Source organism: Stegodyphus dumicola, chromosome X1 (genome assembly GCF_044657685.1).
Source record: "Stegodyphus dumicola isolate Sdum_Otavi_A_Nest chromosome X1, ASM4465768v1".
NCBI lineage: Eukaryota > Metazoa > Arthropoda > Arachnida > Araneae > Eresidae > Stegodyphus > Stegodyphus dumicola.
This window is the reverse complement of record NC_140780.1, coordinates 64,010,524-64,031,720: the sequence shown is the minus strand read 5'-3', so window position 1 is coordinate 64,031,720 and position 21,197 is coordinate 64,010,524. Positions and strand designations below refer to the sequence as shown.

Genomic DNA, 21,197 nt, shown 5'->3' with positions numbered 1-21,197 from the left:
ATTATTCAAGCCATATTGTGGACGTTCTACCTGAAACTGCCCTTCCAGCAAAAATTTTCACCAAATTTCAACATGCTAACTACATTATTTTTTCTTACTATAATTAGTACAAAATACAAAGTTGTAAAAGAACTTGATCATATCTCACTTAATATTGATATGAGAAACTTTCGTTTCAGTTAATTTAGAAGAGCGCATGTGCATAAATGCAATGACAGTAACAGCCATATATATATCTCAAATAAACGCATGCGTAGTGGAATTTGAAATAACATTATCAAACAGAACTTCCCAGTAGACCTTTACATTTTCTTTTTGAACTTTTTTTGTATACTATTTGAATCCTTTTATTGCTTAAAAGCTCTCATATACATTTATTTTTAACTCGCTTGAATTTACAGAGTTCATTTCAAACAGATGTTTTTGAAAATGTTTATGCTTTTGGCCATCTTTCATTTTCCTCACTTTCCAGGAATTTCCAGATGAGTTAGAAACTACTTCCCCAGTGCATTCCTTAACATTTACTTACATACTTTTTTAAAATAGTGACAAAACATTTTCTTCCACATGAGCTAAATTTACAATTGTAAAAATGTTATCATATAAATTAAGAAATGTTTAATTGCTAAATTCTTGTTAAATTTGATGTATAAAGTAATGTATAGAAAGGAAAAAATAACTATACCAAGATAACTTTAGAAGGAGATACAAATTTCTGCATCATATGAACAAAATAGTAGCATTAGTAATACCATCCTCAGACTCCATATAAACTGACAAGCTTTGAATAGACTCTTATAACAGGAAGTGATAGTAAATCATTGAGAAGTGTTAAACTTGCCCTGAAGTTGAGAAAGAGCTTGACCATTCATTCACAGAGTTTATTTTAAAATGTGAGGAGACTAAATAGCAGTACATCAGTATAACATAACCTGATCTATATTTGCAGTATTCTCAGATAAAGATAACAGGTGGGGGAAGGATAAGATACACTGTCTATTCAGCAATAATTTTTACAGCCATTCTGTTCAAACAGAAAACTTCAGATTCACTTGGTATTTTTAACAAGAAATAGCCCTGTACAGTAAATTTCAATAAAAAATGTTTACAAGCTTGTAACAAACTGATAGTATTATCAACTAAAAGATAACAGGTGGAGGAAGGAAAAGATACGCTGTCTATTCAGCAATAATTTTTATAGCCATTCTATTCAAACAGAAAACTTCAGATTAACTTGGTACAGTATTTTTTAACAAGAAATAGCCTTGTACAGTAAATTTCAATAAAAAATGTTACAAACTAGTATGTTTACAAGCTTGTAACAAACTGATAATGAGTTTGAATATATGTCACTATAAGATATCAGTTCTTTTATAATATTAAAGGTCCAAAAAACTAGTTTGTTTTTAATGGCAATTTTCATCGGCAGATTCAACATTAGATACAAACCTCCAGGCAAAATCTAGATACCAGCTTTAATGAGTTCCTCCCCTTTTTTTTACTTTTTTATTTACTTATTTACTTATTTTTGACTTACTTATTTTATTGACTTTTACTTATTTTATTTATTTTTTTATTTATTTAGACACTTTTACCGTGAAAATTTCAAGTAATTTAAATTATTTTGTTTGATAAAGATGACCATTTTTTCAATTTCATAAGTTTTCACTTCAAGCAGGTTTCAATGGATATTATAAAGTTTACTATTAAATCTCTGACTGGCACTAGATGCTGAGGGGGAGGAACTGCTCTCCTTGCTTTCATAATACACATATAATGTTCAACCATTTCCTAAATTACACATTTTTTTTTTTTTAATTTACTTCCTATATGTTTTAGAAAGTGAAAAATCTCTGTCAGTATACGAGCAATCATGACTAAAGTACAGCACACCTTGTGTAACTGAATCTACTAATTTAAAAAGCTTCGTTTCATTGCCAAAATCAAAATTAAAAGCTTATTTTTTTAGGCTAATTTGCTGTATGCTTTTCATAATGAACTTTGTCATTATGAAAAGTTCATTATGTCAGTCATTACACACATCATTTCAAATGCATTCCTTAGTAACAGATATATGAATTCAGAAAGCTTAAAAAAAAAAAAATAAAAAAGTTCCATGTCACTGTCCAGTGACCTAGTATGTAAAAACATTTCTAGTTTTAGAACCATTGGTAATTCCGATATAAATTTTTCCTTTCAATGTTAAACTTCCCAATACATTGCTACATTTTTGCTACAGAATATTAGCCTGCTACATGAGAGGCATACAAGTAGAAACGTACAGAAAACTACCACTTTACCAGTCTTCAAAATTTGAACTTGGAAACATTTCACATCTAAAACACATCTATATTTCTAAAAAGAATTAAATACCTTGTAAAGCTGTTTCTTGTCCATATTAACTGCAATGACTTTTGACTTTGGGTTGATTACTCTTCCATATGATAAACGGAAATCACAAACAGTACCTAAAAATAAATTAATAATAAAAGCACTGTGCAAAGTAGCATAGATTGCATAATACTAAGTACTCCATAGTCCATGAAAACACTCTGTTGCAAAATTTAACAAAACTACTCAGCTTTCCATGTATCTTAGGGGTTTCCATATATCTTAGGGATGTAATGATCAACTTATCCAGTTAGCAACTGGAAGGCAATATGAAGAGGACATGCTCGATTCTTTTATATTTACTACTTTATATATTTAAAATACCTTAATATCATTCCTTTTCTCTTTATCTATTGTTTTTAAACAGATAAATTTAATAGTATTTTTCTTCAAACATAAAATATGTTTCCTCCTTATTCTCAAGTGCTTTTTACCATAAAGAACATATTTTCTCATTCTATTATCATTAAAAAAAATTACCCAAAATAAAAATATATATATTTTGAAAAAAAAAAAAAAAAAAAAACCACTACTTTAGTCTCTTATTTGCTGGCTCTATTTCTGACAGTTGTCCCGGATATAACTGTTTATTTACCATGTGTTTTAGAAGATCCATAAGGTACTGATAATATTTTTTAATGAAATACTAAATTCATTACTAGCTAATATTTCAAATTGCTTGGCATATACAGTTTTGTGCAAAAGATGTCCAACATTTTACAAAAATGGACTTATTAACTAAATTAACTTAAATTCCAGATTTAAGAAATCATACATCATTTTAAAGATAATTTTATAAAAAATCAAATTATTTTAATAATCTAAAATACCAAAATTACTTCAAAAGTTATGACATAAATAATGGCTCAAAAAACAACCAATAAAAAATTTAAATTGCTTTTGCAGTCCACTACAGCTTTTGCAGTATTTCAATTCTGCATATAAAAGGATGACTGTTGCTTGCTTTAATGTTTTTGATGCTAAGAATTCTGTTGCAACAATGAATTTCTTTCATATTAATTTTTAAAACGTTCTTTGAAAAAATAATCATGTGTAAAAAATTACCGCTCTATATAATGAAGGTTATTTTGCCATCGCTTCGCTGTGAAATGTAACTTCATCCTTCAGTTCTTAGTAGATGCATTTACTGTAATTTACAAAAAAATCTGGAAGATTGGCACAGGGTAAGGAAAATCATGATACAAAATTATGTGTTCTTGATCTTTAAAAAAGTGCTTTGAGAACTGACGAATCTGAGGTATAAGTAGAAGCTACCTGGCAGTTAATATTTCCAAGTAGACTGCAAATTGGAAACAATCAAAATAGCTTAACCCCAAGTGGCCAAAGGTTTGGTCCCAAATATTTAAAGTTCCCAGGAAAAGAATTAGTCAGAGATATTTTCTTGATTATAAATCAAAATTGATCCTCCCAACTTGTACATTGACTCTTTAACTTCAAATATAGTTTAATTGGATACATTTCAAGTGCAAGTTTCTTACTTTAAAATATGAAAATTAATTAATAGCTTTCAAGTGTAAATATGGTTCGGCTGCTCAGAGGGTTAACAGCTTATAAGGCTGTGAAGAAACCACTCATCCATGAAAAACAGAATCCAGAATCTCAAGTGATTAAAATGGGAATGTCATTGAGTAGAATGGACTGTGTAAAGCGGACAGGCCAACCTGCCACACTCAAAAATCAGGAGAATGTTTTCACTAGCAAAAATAATTTTTAAACAGTAAAAATATATAAAAAGAAATATTTTTTAAATAATACTCTATAAATACCATTTAATTAGTATCTGAAAGTGCAGTCTAAGTTATAAATGCAGTAATAAAAAATATGCTTATATATTAAACTTTTTTATTATTTCAAGCATTTTATACGTGAATAATAATTTAATGTATTTTCATATAATTACTAACAATAACAGATTTTACTTTCTTTAAGAAACAGATTAATTTTCCTCTTAGCAATTGCCTCATTGATCCTTTTCTGCTAATAAAATGTTTCCCACTGTATCATCATTCATATTGGATCTAATTCCATTTAATCATTACTTAAAAAAAAAAAAAAAAAAAAAAAAAAAAAAAACAATTAATCTGAAAAATACTTCACACTCGCCACAGTTGTTTGGATTGATCAAAATGATGAACATTATTTTAGAGACGTAACTACACATTCAATTTCCATCACCAGTTTTCAACTTTTTGATTAGTTACCAATAAATATTAATTTTTGTTGATTATGTAACTTTATACCAGTTTTCTAATTGTAAACTTCAAAACTGAGACTGCAATTTATCCATTGGACCATTAATACTTTCATCTTATGCCAAAAGGCAAAACAAAGATTAATTTTACAAAATTTAATAAAATGTCTTAAACAATGTGACAACTGCAATCACTATTAGCACATGAACATCAATCAGCAGATTCGCCACTGGGCACATTTGTCCAAATAAAACCGATGGACGACTGCAGGCATTTAAAGTAAAACGCTCAAGTAAAAAAGGCAGAAAATAAGCTATTATGATTTATATACGCATATGACAACAATTGTTTCTTTCATACATTTGACTGATTTGTATTTGCCGGGTCCGTGACACTTAGCCGACAACCATTTAGCCGATGGGACACTAAACCGACACCAGTTAGCCGACAGGACATTTAGTTGACACGGGCGCTTAGCTGACAGGTCGCTTAGTCGACAAGACATTTAGCCGACACGGACACTTAGCCGACAGGGACAGTTAGCCGACAGGACACTTGGCCAACACAAAGAGTTAGCTGTCAGGACATTTAGCTACGGGACACTTAACTGTCAAGACATTTAGTCAACAGGACACTAAGCCGACAGTGACGTTTAGCTGACTCGTACCCAATAATTATTTAAACTTACTATGAATTACAAAATTTCTCGACTTATCCATAAGTTCAATATTTAAGTTATTTTTTCACCTATCAGTAAAATTCATTTTTCGATTCTTAAATATCTCATATCATTAGGATAATTTAGCATTGTTTGATACGTATCATGCTGTTTGGTGTATATTGGCCAAATTGAAAATGCGCTGAAATTTCTCATCAGGTAATATGAATTAAATTTCGAAAAGAAAAAAGAATTTTTTTTTAGCTAAGTACGGCGGTCACTTAATTACATTTGGGATCTTCAGAAATTATCCATAAAGCTTCTTCATTTAATCATCTGGGTTCCTTTGAACACTTTCACATCATTAATAATTTTTCTTGTTTACTTACATTAATTTTCCAATCTGGCTCTTCCAAATACTTTCAAATTTCTAATAACTTTACGTTTGATTACTATTTTACTCAATACATATTGAATACACATCTTTCCCTTACAAAATCGTTTCGCTCCTCCCACTAATGAAATTTCTTTTCCCTGTAATGAAAAATCTGAATAATGCAATAAAAATTATTGTTATTCTTGAATTATACTTTTTATAGTAACATATGGTCGTGAAGGGTTAGTTTCAAAATATATATTATTTTATTATTAGAAACAGTTAAAAAAAAGTGAATTTTTAAGACAAGCAAAGGTAAAATTATTGACCTCTATAATGGGCTGTTCATGCCACCATACTTGAGATAAAAATTCTGTAACATATTATTGACAACGCCTCTCACTGAAACTACTTACTTAGGTTAATGTTTCTAGCACTAAACTGGTGCATGATGTTTAATTTAAAAGCAAAATATTCTTTAAGGTTTTATTACATTCATAACTGAATACATTTCTGCAAAAACTACATGCTTCACTCTTCATATATCGAAAATGTTATTGATAAGAAATTCCGGATGTTGGAAAATCTCCGAAGAGAAACTCTGATTTCTCCGGAATCTGTAGGAGGAGGAGTACCAAGCAGGGCGGAGCAAAGCGAGACATCCTGAAAAGTTACCATAATGTGCTGCCATCTATCGATGATGGATTTAACTAGATAATATTATGTACTCTGTTTTGAAAGACGCGATGTGTAATTCTCAATATAATATGTTATATTGTTTAATGCTTTTATCATAAAATTTAACTTCCTCAATATCTGTTAAAAATGTATAAATTTTCATTTCACTTTTCATTTCATTTTTATTTATTTTTTTTCCCTCTTTCATTCTTTCTCGTTTCTGTTTTAGCTATATGGTAATAGGGAAATTTTGGTGCCCATTTTCCCGAATGCATTTATAAAGTTCTAGCCTAAACAGGAAATTTTATTGGAAGAGACTGGTTATAGTATATTAAGTAATATGGTCACTCTATTTCTGTTAGGCCCAGCAGTGGCTGAGCAGTAAAGTCGCTGAACACTGGCAGTTTGATCCGAATTTTGAATCCCGTGAAGGGACAGGCTGCATGGGTGTTTTCATGTTTTTCCCCATGTGTAACACGTATACTAGCCAGTTTTCCTGAGAAAGTCGTCCACGAAGGTATCCCTCCCGTTAGGCAGATAGCCCTCTGGCTTTGCCGTAATTACATAAAACAAACCTACTTCTGTTAGGTGGCTGCAGGCCACGAGTTACGAATTCCTGTGCCGGAGCCCTATCCCAGATTAATAAATATGCGATGCCTAACCTGTAAATAGCATTTTAGATTAAACAAATTAGTTCCAGTGTGGCAAGTAGTAGGGCGAATCACTTTACTTCTTCACAGGGAAAGGAAATTTCATTAGTGGGAGGAGCGAAACGACTGCGAAATGAATTTCTTCATCTTCTTTCTCTTTTTTCATCTTCAGTTCTTTTTGCATTCTATTCAATCAATTCCTCGTTCATTACACTTTTGGTCTAGCAATAACCCTTGCATACTGTGCCATAATGAAATAAACCGAACCCTTATCAAAATCGCTAAAAGGTATTTATTACAGGTTGAGTTGAATGAAATTAGTGTGATGTGTTGAGGAAAGTAGTAATGAAATGTGAAAGTATTAGAAATCTAAAACCATTGGGAAGAGCGAGACTCATTGTTGGCTTAATGTCATGTCAGCTAACTGTCCGTGTCAACTAAGTGTCATATCGGCTAAGTCATATCCCTAGTCAGCTAAGTGTCCTTGTCGGCTAAGTGTCCATGTCAGCTAAATGTCCTGTCGACTAAATGTGCTGTTGGCTAAGTGTCTTGACGGCTAACTGGTGTCGGTTAAGTTCCCCATCGGCTATGTGGTTGTTGGCTAAATGTCCGCGAACGGTTATTGCCATTCAGCAACATATACTACTCCTAGATTTATTTAGTGTGCTGTTTTTTAACTTAGATCACACTCTATGATTAAATGTTTGTATCATTAAATGGTGTTGTTTCATTCTTATATGTGTTCACTTTAGTGATGATGAAATGACGGGATCGAATGATATAATAATTTGTAAACAGGAAGTACTTTTGCTTTTAACTAAAGTCATCTCAAGCTAAATCTTGATTTTGATTAATAATGTCTGTTATTGGTAAAATTGGCAGTATCAAACATCAAGTTAAATTTGCCTTAGAAGCTAACAGAATGATCAACTGATGAAAATAAATAGCATGCTATGCTGCTAACAGTCTATGGAATGAAAACTTTAAACATTCTTAGAGTGCTTTTGTATTAAAAAAACAGCAAAATTTTGATTAAATGAATGTCTAAAGAAGTGGAAATAAATGCTAAATGAAGACAATATAACTGTAGCCTTCATTGCAGTGGCAATACCTCGATCATTTATCAACAAATTTCAAAATCTGTAATATGACTTGCAATCCAGAAATTATTGTCACTGATAATGAAGAAAGTCACAAGAAGATTATTAAGAATAAATATTAACACAAAAAACAACACTGATTAAAAAACTTACGTTGAAAGAATTGTTTAATTAAAAAAAAATGCTAACACTGAGCCTTTTTCTTCGTAAATTTTGGTTTCTTTCAGGCCATAAAGAGCCTTTGTTATTTCACAACAAACCACTTCATAGCTCCATTTTTTTTATAATTTTTGCATGTCACCTTATATTTCAATTAACAAACTAAAATACAGAAATTTCAGAAAAACAGAATTGTGGAAGTCTCAGTGTTTTTGGATCTTGATTTTGTACTGTATAATAAACCATTATATATCAGTTAGACAGAACTCAAATACTGCAGATTTTAGAGTAACTAAACATGCAATGTAGATTTCATTTAAGCTATCTTATTTAAACACATGTGCGAAATTGTTTTTCTTTTAAAACACAGTTTCCTCTCACATGCTCTTTGCTTTTAACTGAAATAAAAGAAGATTTCAATCTGTAACAGTACTGTTAAAAATGCTCAGGCTAAAATCAACCATGAATAACTACACTCAGTAATTAATTTAGAAAATAGTGCATGCAGATATATAACATATGGGAAAACAATTTTTGACTGCAAAGTACTTTAACATGAAGTATCAAAATATGCACATACTTCTAGATTAGCATCATAAACCTGGTTCACATACCTGCTAAAAGGACTAAATCAGCCTCCTGTAAAGCTTCTCTTCGCTTCTGTCTGATATGTAATGGGTTTTGTCGACCAAGTAAACCCCGTGACATTCCTCCAAGGAAGCAAGGAATATTCAGAGCCTTTAAAAACAAATACACATTTTTCATAATTCTTACAATGTGGTTCTTTTAAAAATTAATGTTTATTGTTAAAGTTTTAATTATAATGCCCTTTAAAAGAATCCAAAGTTGTCAATAATTTCATAAAACTGAAATATTCATACATAATAAACAAAACGAAAAAAAGAGCAACATATACACATAGGATATGAAAATGTTTTTTATAGCTTGGTAATGTATGGCAAAGCTTTCAAGAAATAAAGCATTTTAAGGAAGGATTTCTTGTAAGAAATAAACCAGTATTTATAATGGAAATAAACTACACCCCGCAACCAGACACTTCCATGCCCAGAAATTTAATCTTAGGCAAAATTACCATTCGTTCACTGATTTCGCTCTCTCTATTTTTTATAAACTTGAATGAATATATATGCACGGAGTTGTTAACTTACAGCCACATTTGGTTTTAACTGACCAGTAACACATCAATATGGCATTGCAATCTCAACCAAAAAATAATAGAAAAAAGTTAAATCACCAAGCAGGTACAAAGTTTACAGAAGAAACTGACTTTTTAATTACGTGAATTATTGCTAAAGAAAACTGACGGTCATCAAATATGACTGTTGTTGCAGCTGTACTTCTGATCTATTGCTCTGGTTCTTTCATAAACATTCTTAGTTTTGTCTGAACTGTTTGTTCCTTTCTTTTCATCATAAAACTTCATGACAGAGTTGTCAATTCTCACTTCCAATTTTTTTACTCTTGTAAATCTCTCAAAGTTTAGATGCATGGCTTCCAATATAGCAATAAGTTGATTTAGTATTTTAAAGCATTCAGAAAAACCTTGTGTGGTACCTTTTCTTCGGTTCAATTTCTTCATCTTCTTTCTCTCTTTTCATCTTCAGTTCTTTTTGCATTCTATTCAATCAATTCCTCGTTCATTACACTTTTGGTCTAGCAATAACCCTTGCATACTGTGCCATAATGAAATAAACCAAACCCTTATCAAAATCGCTAAAAGGTATTTATTACAGGTTGAGCTGAAATGTCCAATTTAACTTCATATTCTAAAGAAAGATCTTTAGCAAGAGTAACATTTTGTTCATGAACTCTGAAGATTGTTCTCGCTATAAATACATTCAAATTTATTTATAAAACCCTTAACACACTTTTTCCAAATTCCATTCATGCCCCTGACAGTAACATTTTCCCAAGCAACAGCAAGATTTTTTAATGCAATTCAAAATGTCATTGTTTTCAAAAATCACTCCACAAAAGCTGAGAACCTTTATCAGTTGTTGCAACAGATAGGGTAACAAATAGTTAATTTGTCTTAAGTATCACAATGCAACCCAGAGCGATGCATTGGAACAACAGTGTTGGAATTTGGAAGGAGAAAGCAACATCCACATCGAGATTTAAATCTGTCAAATGCATAGTATGGCCAGGTGTATTATAGAGGAATATTAAAATTTTGAAAGGAACCCTTTTCTCCAAGCAATATTTTCATGTTTGTGGAATGAAACAGCCAAGTGGCATGGCTCTTTGTAGAATTACTCATTTTAGTCTCTTTTAATAAACTTCCATTCTTAAATTGATATTTACATTATTACAGAAAGTAAAAAAGCAAAATATTTTAAATTATAAGCTACTACACTGGTGTGCAAAAATTAAGAACGAAGTCGAAAAATTAGCATATCCAGCTGAACGAAGAGGCAGAGCAGACAGAAAGACCAATCAGGAGATTAAGTAAGGTGATGTACGGTAGCACATGCGTAGATATGCAGGTAGACGTAATGGGGGAGTGTCTGAGTAGTATAAAGCACGTTGTCGGTGTAAGATCAGTATTTCTGGCAAAGAGATTGCACGCCGTATAGCAGTTAAAATCACACCGAGTTGCTGCCTCAGCGAGAAATGGCGAATAATCAATCTGTTAGACGACATCTGGATGCTTTTACCCGAGGTCGAATCATTGAGAAGTTGGAGAAAGGCCGCAGTGTGACAAGTGTGGCTGCAGAGTTCGGAATTGCTCACACCATAGTTTCACGACTTTGGAGACAATTTCAAACTACAGGAACAGCTATCCTGGGGTTTAGTAGTGGTCGTCCACGAGGAACCACACCCGCAGATGACCGGTATATTGCCTTACAGGCCAGAAGAAACAGGCAGCAGACAGCAGGAGAAATCGCTAGACACACGACACAGGCGGCTGGACGACCGATATCCCGTTTTACCGTGGCCAGAAGACTGCACGGTGGTGGTCTGTTTGCACGACGCCCTGTACGGTGTGTACCTCTAACGCCTGCCCATCGGAGAAGGCGTTCTCTGTGGTGCCAGGAACACCGGAATTGGAGAGACAATGAATGGGGACGAGTACTCTTTACAGATGAGAGCAGATTCAGTCTGAGTAGCGATTCTCATCGCATACTCATCTGGAGAGAGCAGGGAAGCCGCAATCATCCCTTGAAAATCATTGAAAGGGACAGGTATGGAGGTGGTGGTGTTCTCATTTGGGGAGGCATCATGCTTGGTAGTCGTACAGACCTTCACATCTTCGAAGCAGGTTCAGTCAACGGGACCCGTTAATGTAACGAGATTCTTCATCCATATGTGCGTCTTTTTAGAGGCTCTATGGGTCCGCCGTTCCTTTTCATGGACGACAATGCACCATGTCATCGCACAGTAGCTGCCGAACACCTCTTAGAGAGTGAGTATATTGAACGTATGGATTGGCCGGCACGATCTCCGGATCTCAATCCCATCGAGCATGTATGGGATTTTCTAGGCAGACGCTTGGCAGCTCGTACCTTACCACCAGTAACGATTCCGGAGCTTCGATTGGCGCTGCGAGACGAATGGGCAGCAATGCCTCAACAACTCATTGACACCCTTATTCTCAGCATGGGCAGAAGCTGTGAAACCTGCCTAGCAGTCAGGGGAGATCATATCCCTTATTAAAGACCGGATGTTTCTTGCTGGACACCCATCACGGGAATGTTTTAACCTTCAGTCGCATTGCGCTCCATGGTACTTTTTCAATAAAGCTTCATTTTATCCCTCTGATTTCTCTTTTAGTAAGTGTTGCTTACATTACTCATGTCCTTACGTATTGGGGATCTTACGGTATTAAATGTGTTGATTTGGAAAAATTTTGTACAAAGTTATATTGAAAAAACCGTCTCGTCCTTAATTTTTGCACACCAATGTATATACCAAGAGACCAAAAAAAACTCCTGACCAATAAAGCCAACTATGCAATTCAGAAGGTTAAAAACCACCTTTCACACACAGGTTGTGTCATCCATGCTTTGATAGTGCAACAAAAATAAACTGGTAGTGTATTCTTATCACCATTTAAAATATTCTTTGATTTTTTTAATGATAAATTAGGAATGGCTTAAGTTTAAAACCTGCAATATTCCCATAAAACAAAACAATTAACCATCCCTCAAAAGTTTTAAACCCTGGCATATTTTTTGCTTCTTTATAAATATAGGATCTAGTAGATATGCAACAAACCAATTTTCATCAAGGATGAAAATTTATTGGGGCTCATAATCACCATCAATAATTATGTTATAAAATTCTACAGATTTACATGCTCCTTCAGCATCTTAACCAGCTGCCTTGCCTCTCACACAAATATTATGCAACAAAACACTTTGCAAATATTATGCAACAAAACATATTTGAACAAAGCTGTGCTAGCTATGAAATTTTGGCTGTAATTATCATCAGCATGGACTTTTAAAGTTTGAAATAAGTCACATGTTTTCGTTTGAATAGAAATCAATGATAATGCTACTGTTTTTTGCAGCTGGGTAATCCAAGTATTTAATAATTTTTCTATTTCATGAATTAGTCCAATTCATTGCTTAGTAATTATCATCAATTGCATAGAAGCAGATCTTTTGGCACCACTGCAAATTCTCTTTGTCCTTCAAAATCATCAGCACTACGGAATGAGCTAGCCTCATGTTGCAATCACATCAAATTTTTTTCCAAACTTCATATAGCACTTTCATTTTCATGTCTAAATTAGTCACCTTTATTCTCTTTTTTAACTTCTTAATTGCTAGGGGATGTCGATTTTCTTTCTGGAGCAATTTTATATGTTAATTAAGAATGAATTTGCCACAAGAACTGATACACATGCTCTGACTGAATGGTGAGGTGTGGCAATAACCTGTGAACAACGTGTGGTGTTTCCAAATCTGTTGAAGGTGCCAAAATCAAATATCTTGCTATTTAATTCATTTGCCAAGCTGAAATGTTTCATTTGCTATTCAACACTTCATTTTAACTGAGTAAGAATTGTTGACTGAATGTGCTTTAACAAAATCAGCCATAAAGTCAGGCAAAAGCCAACAATTCATTGTATTAATGTTACAAAACATATTCCTTTTTTATTCATTATTCCATTTATTTATTCAACTCTTGGTATTCTAGGAAAATACATCAGCATTAATATCAAACTCCACATAAGAATTTTTCATCTCTTAACTACTAGTATGTTAACCCCTTAACTGCCGCGGAAAACGTACAAGATTCATTTCCCAGTGCAACGGTTTTTCACACAGTCGTGCATAGTTATGCGATGTATTAGGGGGAAAATAAGTGCAAGTTTTACTTTCTAAAAACTTTTTACTTTCACGAAATAAAGAATAAAAGAAAAAAAATGAATGCACAGAATTTAGTGTTTTGAGTAAACGTATAATAAAAAGATGTAAGTATAATAAAAAAATATCCCTAAAATGGAGTTTCAATCAATTCATTTTTAGACCAGTAAAGTGTAATACAGTCAAAAGTCTTTAATCCGGACTCGTCGGGACTTCGGCAATTCCGGATTATCGATCATCAGTTTAAATCTGGTAAGATGGCATGCAGAAATTATAAAATTAAAAATATGAAACCGTAATTTATAAAATAATGAGCAATTATGATCTAAAGGGTATCAAAATTTACAAAAAAAGAAGCTTAATATTTATTTGTTTACTTTATTAAACATTTCTTTCAATGCGCGCATGCGTAAAGCATACCTTACGCATAGCTGAAATTAGAAAATTGCAACCAGAAAACTATTTGATTTGTATTCGTAATATTTATAATGACGAGGAATTTGATTTAAATCATATCAAAGACGGAGTACATCGAGATGAAATACCACATTTAGTATGGAATTATAAGCCGAATAAAATAAAAACATCTGCCCTGAAGATGAAGATAGTGCTGACAGATCAACTTCCAGTTCATTGCGCGCCGCGACGTCCCCCCCCCTGCGCAGAGCAGCGTGAAATTGATAAACAGATTTTGGAACGGTTAGATAAACAAAGGATGTGCCTTTATCCATTTTTTGCAGCAATTCCACTTTTTTTTTTCATGAACATCGAAACATAGTTTCGTTTTCTAGATCCTTTGGGAGCTCCAGCATCGGAAATTCTATTTGACATAATCGAAAGTTCAAGCTTACTTTTATAAAATTGCTCTTACAGTCTGCAAAAAATAATAAGCCGGATCCAATTCGAAGATTAAGGAACAACGCAATGATCAACATTAACTGAAATAGATAATTAGATAATTTTAGCTTATACTGTCCGTTATACATTAAACGCGCACGCGTCAACGCGGTGCATGCGCAGAAAGACTTTAGCTTTGAAGTCCGGATTATAGATCATTCCGGATTATGGGTGTCCGAATTAACGACTTTTGACTGTATCAGGTTTCAGTGTTCTACCTTGTGAAATCAGTATGCCTAAAAAAACGTATATTTCTTCTGAACTGGTTGAATGCCACGATTTTATTCTTGATTTCTTGTTTGCAAGGTGTTGGTTCATATACTCTTCTACAAAAGGGTTAGTTTCAGTAACAATACGAAGCACTCGCACTTCATCAAAAAATAATTCAAAAAAGATAAATGGGTTTGAAACGTCCGTTATACCTTTCTTTATTTCTGTAACCTACTACAAAAGTAAACGAAAATGGAGGACACTGAATTAAAAAAAATACGTTTTACTGAAACATCAGCCAATACCGCGCAGTCATTACCTTCACCGCTTTAGACACACCCCTCTCTCCAATTTCTCCCCACATTTCTCTGAAATAGTCTCCTCCTTTGCATACTTTGTCAAGGTCATTGTGGTGTTGCATTCCCAATCTCTGCGAATAATTTTATGGATAACAGCGCAAAGCAAATGATAGTAGTTTGGAAGGGCGTATATATATATATACCCGGGGCAGTTAACGCATCGGCTGAGAAAGGCGTATATATATGCCTGTGGCAGTTAAGGGGTTAATAGTTCATAATATCTATAAATTAAAAAACAAACACATGTTGATGTCTCATTCACAAATTAACAACTATTACGTCAAGGTACAAAGGCTTTACAACTATTATATCAAGGTACAAAGAAATGACAGCATTAACCCTTTGAAGGGCACCGCAATTTTTTAACCTCCAAAAAAATGCTAATTTTTCTCTACCTAAAGTGTCGTAAGTGTCTAGTGTTTCCTTTTGATTCTAAATGGCAGCATCACCCTATAAATACTCAATATTTTTCAGGTATTGGAATTAATATACCTCAGTCTAAGGTATCATGTTTGAAGATTGATAAATTATATTGGAGGGAAAGAAAAAAATTCAAAATCTGGAAATATATGACGAACACATGCTGAATCTTATACATTTACTTCATTTCAGTTAGAAGTGATAATTAACAGAATATTATTTAAATGATTTTAAAACCGGTATATAATATATACCAATGCCCACACTGAGGATACCATGCCAATAAATGGCAGCACCAGTCTTCAGAATTCCTTTATAACCGTTTATGAAGTAATAATTTTTTATGATTAATTTATAAGTTGTTTAGGATTCAATATTATGTTCATGAAGGTATGGGGAGTTTACTGACCCAACACTAGAACTGAATACAAGTATATTAGCTTCTTTTTATTCCACTTGAGTCTCTCTTTGTTTAGCTAAAATTTTAATTTCAGACTTCACCCTTTCCCAAGAGAAAGACTCATCGATTTCAAAATTTCCATCTGGGGTCAAAATTTTACATAATTGTAGGAGTTAAATGTGGCATATTAGCCCCCAAAATACACCCGTTGTTTCATGTTTTCCAAAATCCTACAACGCAAGGATAATGAAGAGATGATTGACAACTGATTTGTCATTCGGGAGTCACGCCTTCTTCCCTTTGTGTGGTGTGATAAGATCACACAATGAGACGGCTCACTTAAAAATACGGGAAATGGAAGTGCACTTAAGGTCCATCTCTTAATGTAATAACAAAATCTGCTGATTTGAAATCATGCTTTTATTCTTATCGTCTTTTTTAATTTCAGATGAAAGACTAGGGAATGCAAGAGAAATTTGCTCTCTGGGATAGAATACAAATAGTTTTTTTTTTTTTTTTTTAATAAATTTCACAGTTGGTGAAAGGAGGGAAAATATTTCTAAGGCTCATTTTAGATGCAAACTAGAATTTACCAAAAGTTGAAAAGGAGCCCCTAGGAAGCCAAAGGGGTTGAAAATCAAAATAAGAGCTTTGAGGTGTATCAAATAATAAAACTGTTTAACAGCGTTTCTTCCTGAACAAAAAGATATATTACAATCTATATTTACAAAAAATAAGAAAGGGGCTCTTACGGTCCTCGATAATCTGAAGTGTGTGGGGAGGAGCGATACTTGATATCATAGCATGAACCATGGCTTTTTTACATATTATCTCAAGCATAAGATATAACTTCAAAAATGCAATATCTTTCTCATCTGAGTCATAGCATTTCATTTTTCAATTTTTTAATTCTTCAGCTGAGTTATATCTCGTTGTAATACAGTCAAAAGTCATTAATCTGGACTCGTCGAGACTTCGGCAATTCCGGATTATCGATTTTTCCGGATTATAGATTAGCAGCTTAAATCTGGTAAGATGGCATGCAGAAATTATAAAATTTTAAATATGAAACTTTAATTTATGAAAAAAGAACAATTATGATCTAAAGGGTATCAAAATTTACAAAAAAAAAGCTTAATATTTATTTGTTTACTTTATTAAACATTTCTTTCAGTGTAAGTTGTTTAAGTTGCTTCGTTTTATGTGATAATACTTTCTCTTTAATTCTATAAACAGACATCATTTCTTGTTCAGTTACAAAGTTCCGCTGTTCAAGTCCTATAATTGCTGTGTCAAGAATACCGACTAATTTGTCAATCGAAATTTTTTCGTTTTCAATAACCTCTGTGTCACTTTCTTCACTATCGGAAGTAAATTATAATGACGAGGAATTTGATTTAAATCGTATCAAAGACGGAGTACATCGAGATGAAATACTACATTTAGTAAGGAATTATAAGCCAAATATAATAAAAACATCTGCCCTGAATATAAGGATAGTGCTGACAGATCAACTTCCAGTTCATTGCGCGCCGTGGCGTGTCCCCCCCTCCCCAGCCGCAGCGCAGCGTGAAATTGATAAACAGATTTCGAAATGGTTAGAGATATGCCTTTATCCATTTTTTGCAGCAATTCCACTTTTTGTTTAATGGACTTCGAAACATACTTTCGCTTTGTAGATCCTTCACATATTAGTAAATATATATCGGAAATTCTAGTTGACATAATCGAAAGTTCAAGCTTACTTTTATAAAATTGCTCTAGCAGTCTGCAAAAAAATAATAAGCCGGATCCAATTCGAAGATTATGGAACAACGCAATCTGCAACATTAACGGAATTAGATAATTTTAGCTTAGCTTATACCGTCCATTATACATTAAACGCGTATGCGTAAACATATTATGCGCGCACGCACATTCACAGCCGTAAAGGTCTTACATGCATGCGTCAATGTGACACATGCGCAGAAAGTTTGTAGCTTTGAGGTCCGGATTATAGATCATTCCAGATTATGGGTGTCCGAATTAACAACTTTTGACTGTATTATACTAGTTAAGTTACAGCATGATACAATTTACACATGCAGTGTTGTATTTGCTAATTTTTTTAAATAAAATAATAACATTGAATTTAAATCAAGTTCAAGAGCTTTTTATCTATATTTTACATAAGTATGTTCAGCTGGGTGGCATCATCAATGTGCATAAAAACATAAATTTTATTTTTAAAGTTTTAAATTTCCACCAAAATTTTAAAAGTTTTTGTCTTCAGACTTGCATAACTATATTCAAGTACCCATCTCTACAGATGCACATCAAAAGAATGCAAAATTAATTTTAAAAACAAAAATGAGCTATTAGCAGCTATCTGGGAAAAAATGTCTTAGAGGGGCGCCAGTATAAAATATATACCGGCTCTCAAATTTAGGATTTCATTCTAGATTTTTTTTAAGTCTCAATTTTGTGTCCTTAGGTTCCACAAGTTACAAGTTCATGAAAAATTTTATCATAATTTGAATTATTTTATATACCACCCCTCAAAGGGTTAAACAAATCATTTTAAACTTATTTGTAGGCAGTCATTTTATTTAGTACAGTAACGCTGGTGCATATCAGTCCACAATATAAGTCTGCAGATTTTCATCCAGTAAAAGAAATAGATATGAATTTTGAAAGTAACACAGAAAATATGAAAATGTTGAAAACTGCTTAGAGCAGTTTTAAGGTAGAAAAGGTAGATTTTATACTAACAGCAGAAAAGGTAGATTTTATACTAACTTCCAGTGCCTGTTTTAATCTTTTAGCTGAAGTTGGGGGAATTAATGCTTGACTACCTAATAAGAAGAGAGGCCTCTTGGATTTTGACAGCAACTCTTGGGCTTTTTGAACTAGTTTTGAAATATAAATACATATTATATTAAAAGCAGGAACTAACAAGAGAAATATTTAATTAAGTAAAACAGAAAATACTTAACAATAAACTCAAAAACAATTGATTTCATTTCACAAAGAACGCAAAATCATATAATTACTATAAAAATACACATGGCAAAAAAAAATTATATATATACACTTGCCTTGATGATTTGAAGCAAGTGGGAAATGTACAGGCAAAGGTGATGTATTCCTCTCAATAAAACCTGAAGCAAACTGATAATGTAAAAAAGCTTTTAAATACCTAAAAAATTAAAAATACATATTAAAAGTCAATTTTACTATTTTACCCTAAAACCAATAAATATTGACTGAATAATGAGATTCATAAACATGCATATGACCCTGCTAAAAATCAATCAAATTAAAAATATTAATATTCTGAGCAAAATTTACAAAATGGCATCATGTACAAGTTCATTTCAAGAAAAAGACAATCCTATGCCTCTTAACCACCTTCAAATGGACAAGGTTTCCCAATAAAACTCCTCTCATATGATGAAAAGAAGCCAAAGTCTACATTTTTCCTGCCCAATTCTGTATCCATATTAATACTAAAAGCAGCTGTAGTCCAACTTTGTTTATTTGCCTCACCCTCAATCAAATGACCATAGTTAAGCAGGGAGTATTAACACGTCTCAGTCCTTTGTCCAACAGGCTTCCATAATGACAAGAAAGATTTAACTGGAAGTAGATGTACACCAAATTTTAGTGGTTATCGCAGTGTTGGTCATATAACAGAACCTAATTTTAAAATGTGTACGCATTTTATCAATGTGTATAACATCAACACTGCTTTGAACTTTTAACTTCCCTATTTGGAAGATTATTTACTATTATTTGTCGAATTTAGACAATTGATCAAAAATTTCAAAACATCACAATTTTTCTTTATTTAAAGCTTCGAAAACCTCTCAAAAGGGGAAAAAAAAGCTGAAAACGTTTCAGTCATCAAAACCAAGCAACCAGTACAGGAACTTTTTATTACCCTCAGTCAAAATGAGAGACTCATTACAGAATGGGAAAAAAAAGAAGACTAGAATCTCCTGCAATCAAAAAGACCCCCTGCTACATTCAGACATTTCTGGCATTGCCCTGTATTACAATAAAAATACTCAAAAGGAAAGATGCAGATTAAACAATCTTTACAATAATAAAAACTTTCAAAACATAAACAATTCAAGAAGATAATAAAAATTTATAATTTCTCTAGTTATTTATTCATCAGACAATAAAGTTTTTAGATTCAATCTCTGTTTCAAGGTTAAAATTACATTTCAAAAATAAAACTACTGTTTGTTGCAACAACTTATGGAAACGAAAATATATAGTAAAGATTTTCTGATATTGCATGATAAGTGAAACCCATAGATTATTCTTCAAATTCTTCCAAAGAATTATCTAATGAATAATGCAAAACAATTTAAAGAATAATGTCTAAATATGTTCACTATTATTCTTTTCCTTCTTTTATTCTCAGAATATAAATAATATTGATAAATAAAAACTTCATTTTCTATAGCTTCTTTCACAGTAATTTCATCAGTTTTGAAATTTGAAGTCCCCATCACTGGCAAAATAATTCAACCTTACATGTATCTTACGTACTTTTTAATAGCAGTTCCACACATGCATCATTAGGATATCACTTTGAAGTCAATAATGCAGAAGGTAATTGCAAAAGGTCTTTTAATCTTTTATCAGTTATGAATTCCATTACATAATTTAGTGATTCATCTTTGATATAGTCTTAGAGAATGTATGTAGTGATTCCAGGCATCCTGAAATGTATTCTAATTTGCTCATTGTTTTCATGTATGTTTGCAATGTTAAATCTTATTTCTTTTCCCTAATGCATCGATCTGAGTAAAAACCAGATCTTTTATTTTCATGAAAGAAGAAAAAAATTCTTAAAACAACTACGGTACAAAGTCCGAAATCCGGACTAGTCGGAACTTTGGCGATTCTGCATTTGGGATTTTTCTGGATATTAGATCATCAATTGAAATCTAGTAAGATGGCATACAGAAATTACACAAGTAAAAATATGAAATCGTAATTTATAACAATTATGATCTAAAGGATATCAAAATTTACAAAAAAAGGCTTAATATTTATTTGTTTACTTTATTAAACATTTCTTTCAATGTAAGTTGTTTAAGTTACTGCCACAAAAAATTCAAAAAGTTCCTTTTTCTTTTTTCTTATGTCATATACAGTTCACTTTCCAATACCATACTCCTCGCATAATTTTGAGACGGATATGCCTTTATCCATTTTTTGCAGCAATTCCACTTTTTGTTTAATAGACATCAAAACATGGTTTTGCTTTGTAGATCCTTTGGCAGCTCCAGAATTAGAAATTCTTTTCGACATAATCGAAAGTTCAAGCTTAGTTTTTATAAAATTGCCG

The 21,197-nt window shown here is 32.5% G+C and overlaps 1 protein-coding gene across 2 annotated transcripts in view; it reads right to left on the bottom strand.

Annotated features, from left to right (window-relative positions):
- LOC118190568 (2-hydroxyacyl-CoA lyase 2-like) overlaps positions 1-21,197 on the bottom strand; it is an 83,607-nt gene that overhangs the window by 17,665 nt on the left and 44,745 nt on the right. For both annotated transcript variants that reach the window (XM_035361306.2, XM_035361307.2), the window contains exons 8-11: positions 18,928-19,028; positions 18,629-18,738; positions 8,840-8,963; positions 2,374-2,468 (exon numbers count right to left, since the gene is read on the bottom strand). In XM_035361306.2, coding sequence (XP_035217197.1) covers positions 2,374-2,468; positions 8,840-8,963; positions 18,629-18,738; positions 18,928-19,028 — 430 coding nt within the window. The remainder of the gene's footprint in view (positions 1-2,373; positions 2,469-8,839; positions 8,964-18,628; positions 18,739-18,927; positions 19,029-21,197) is intronic.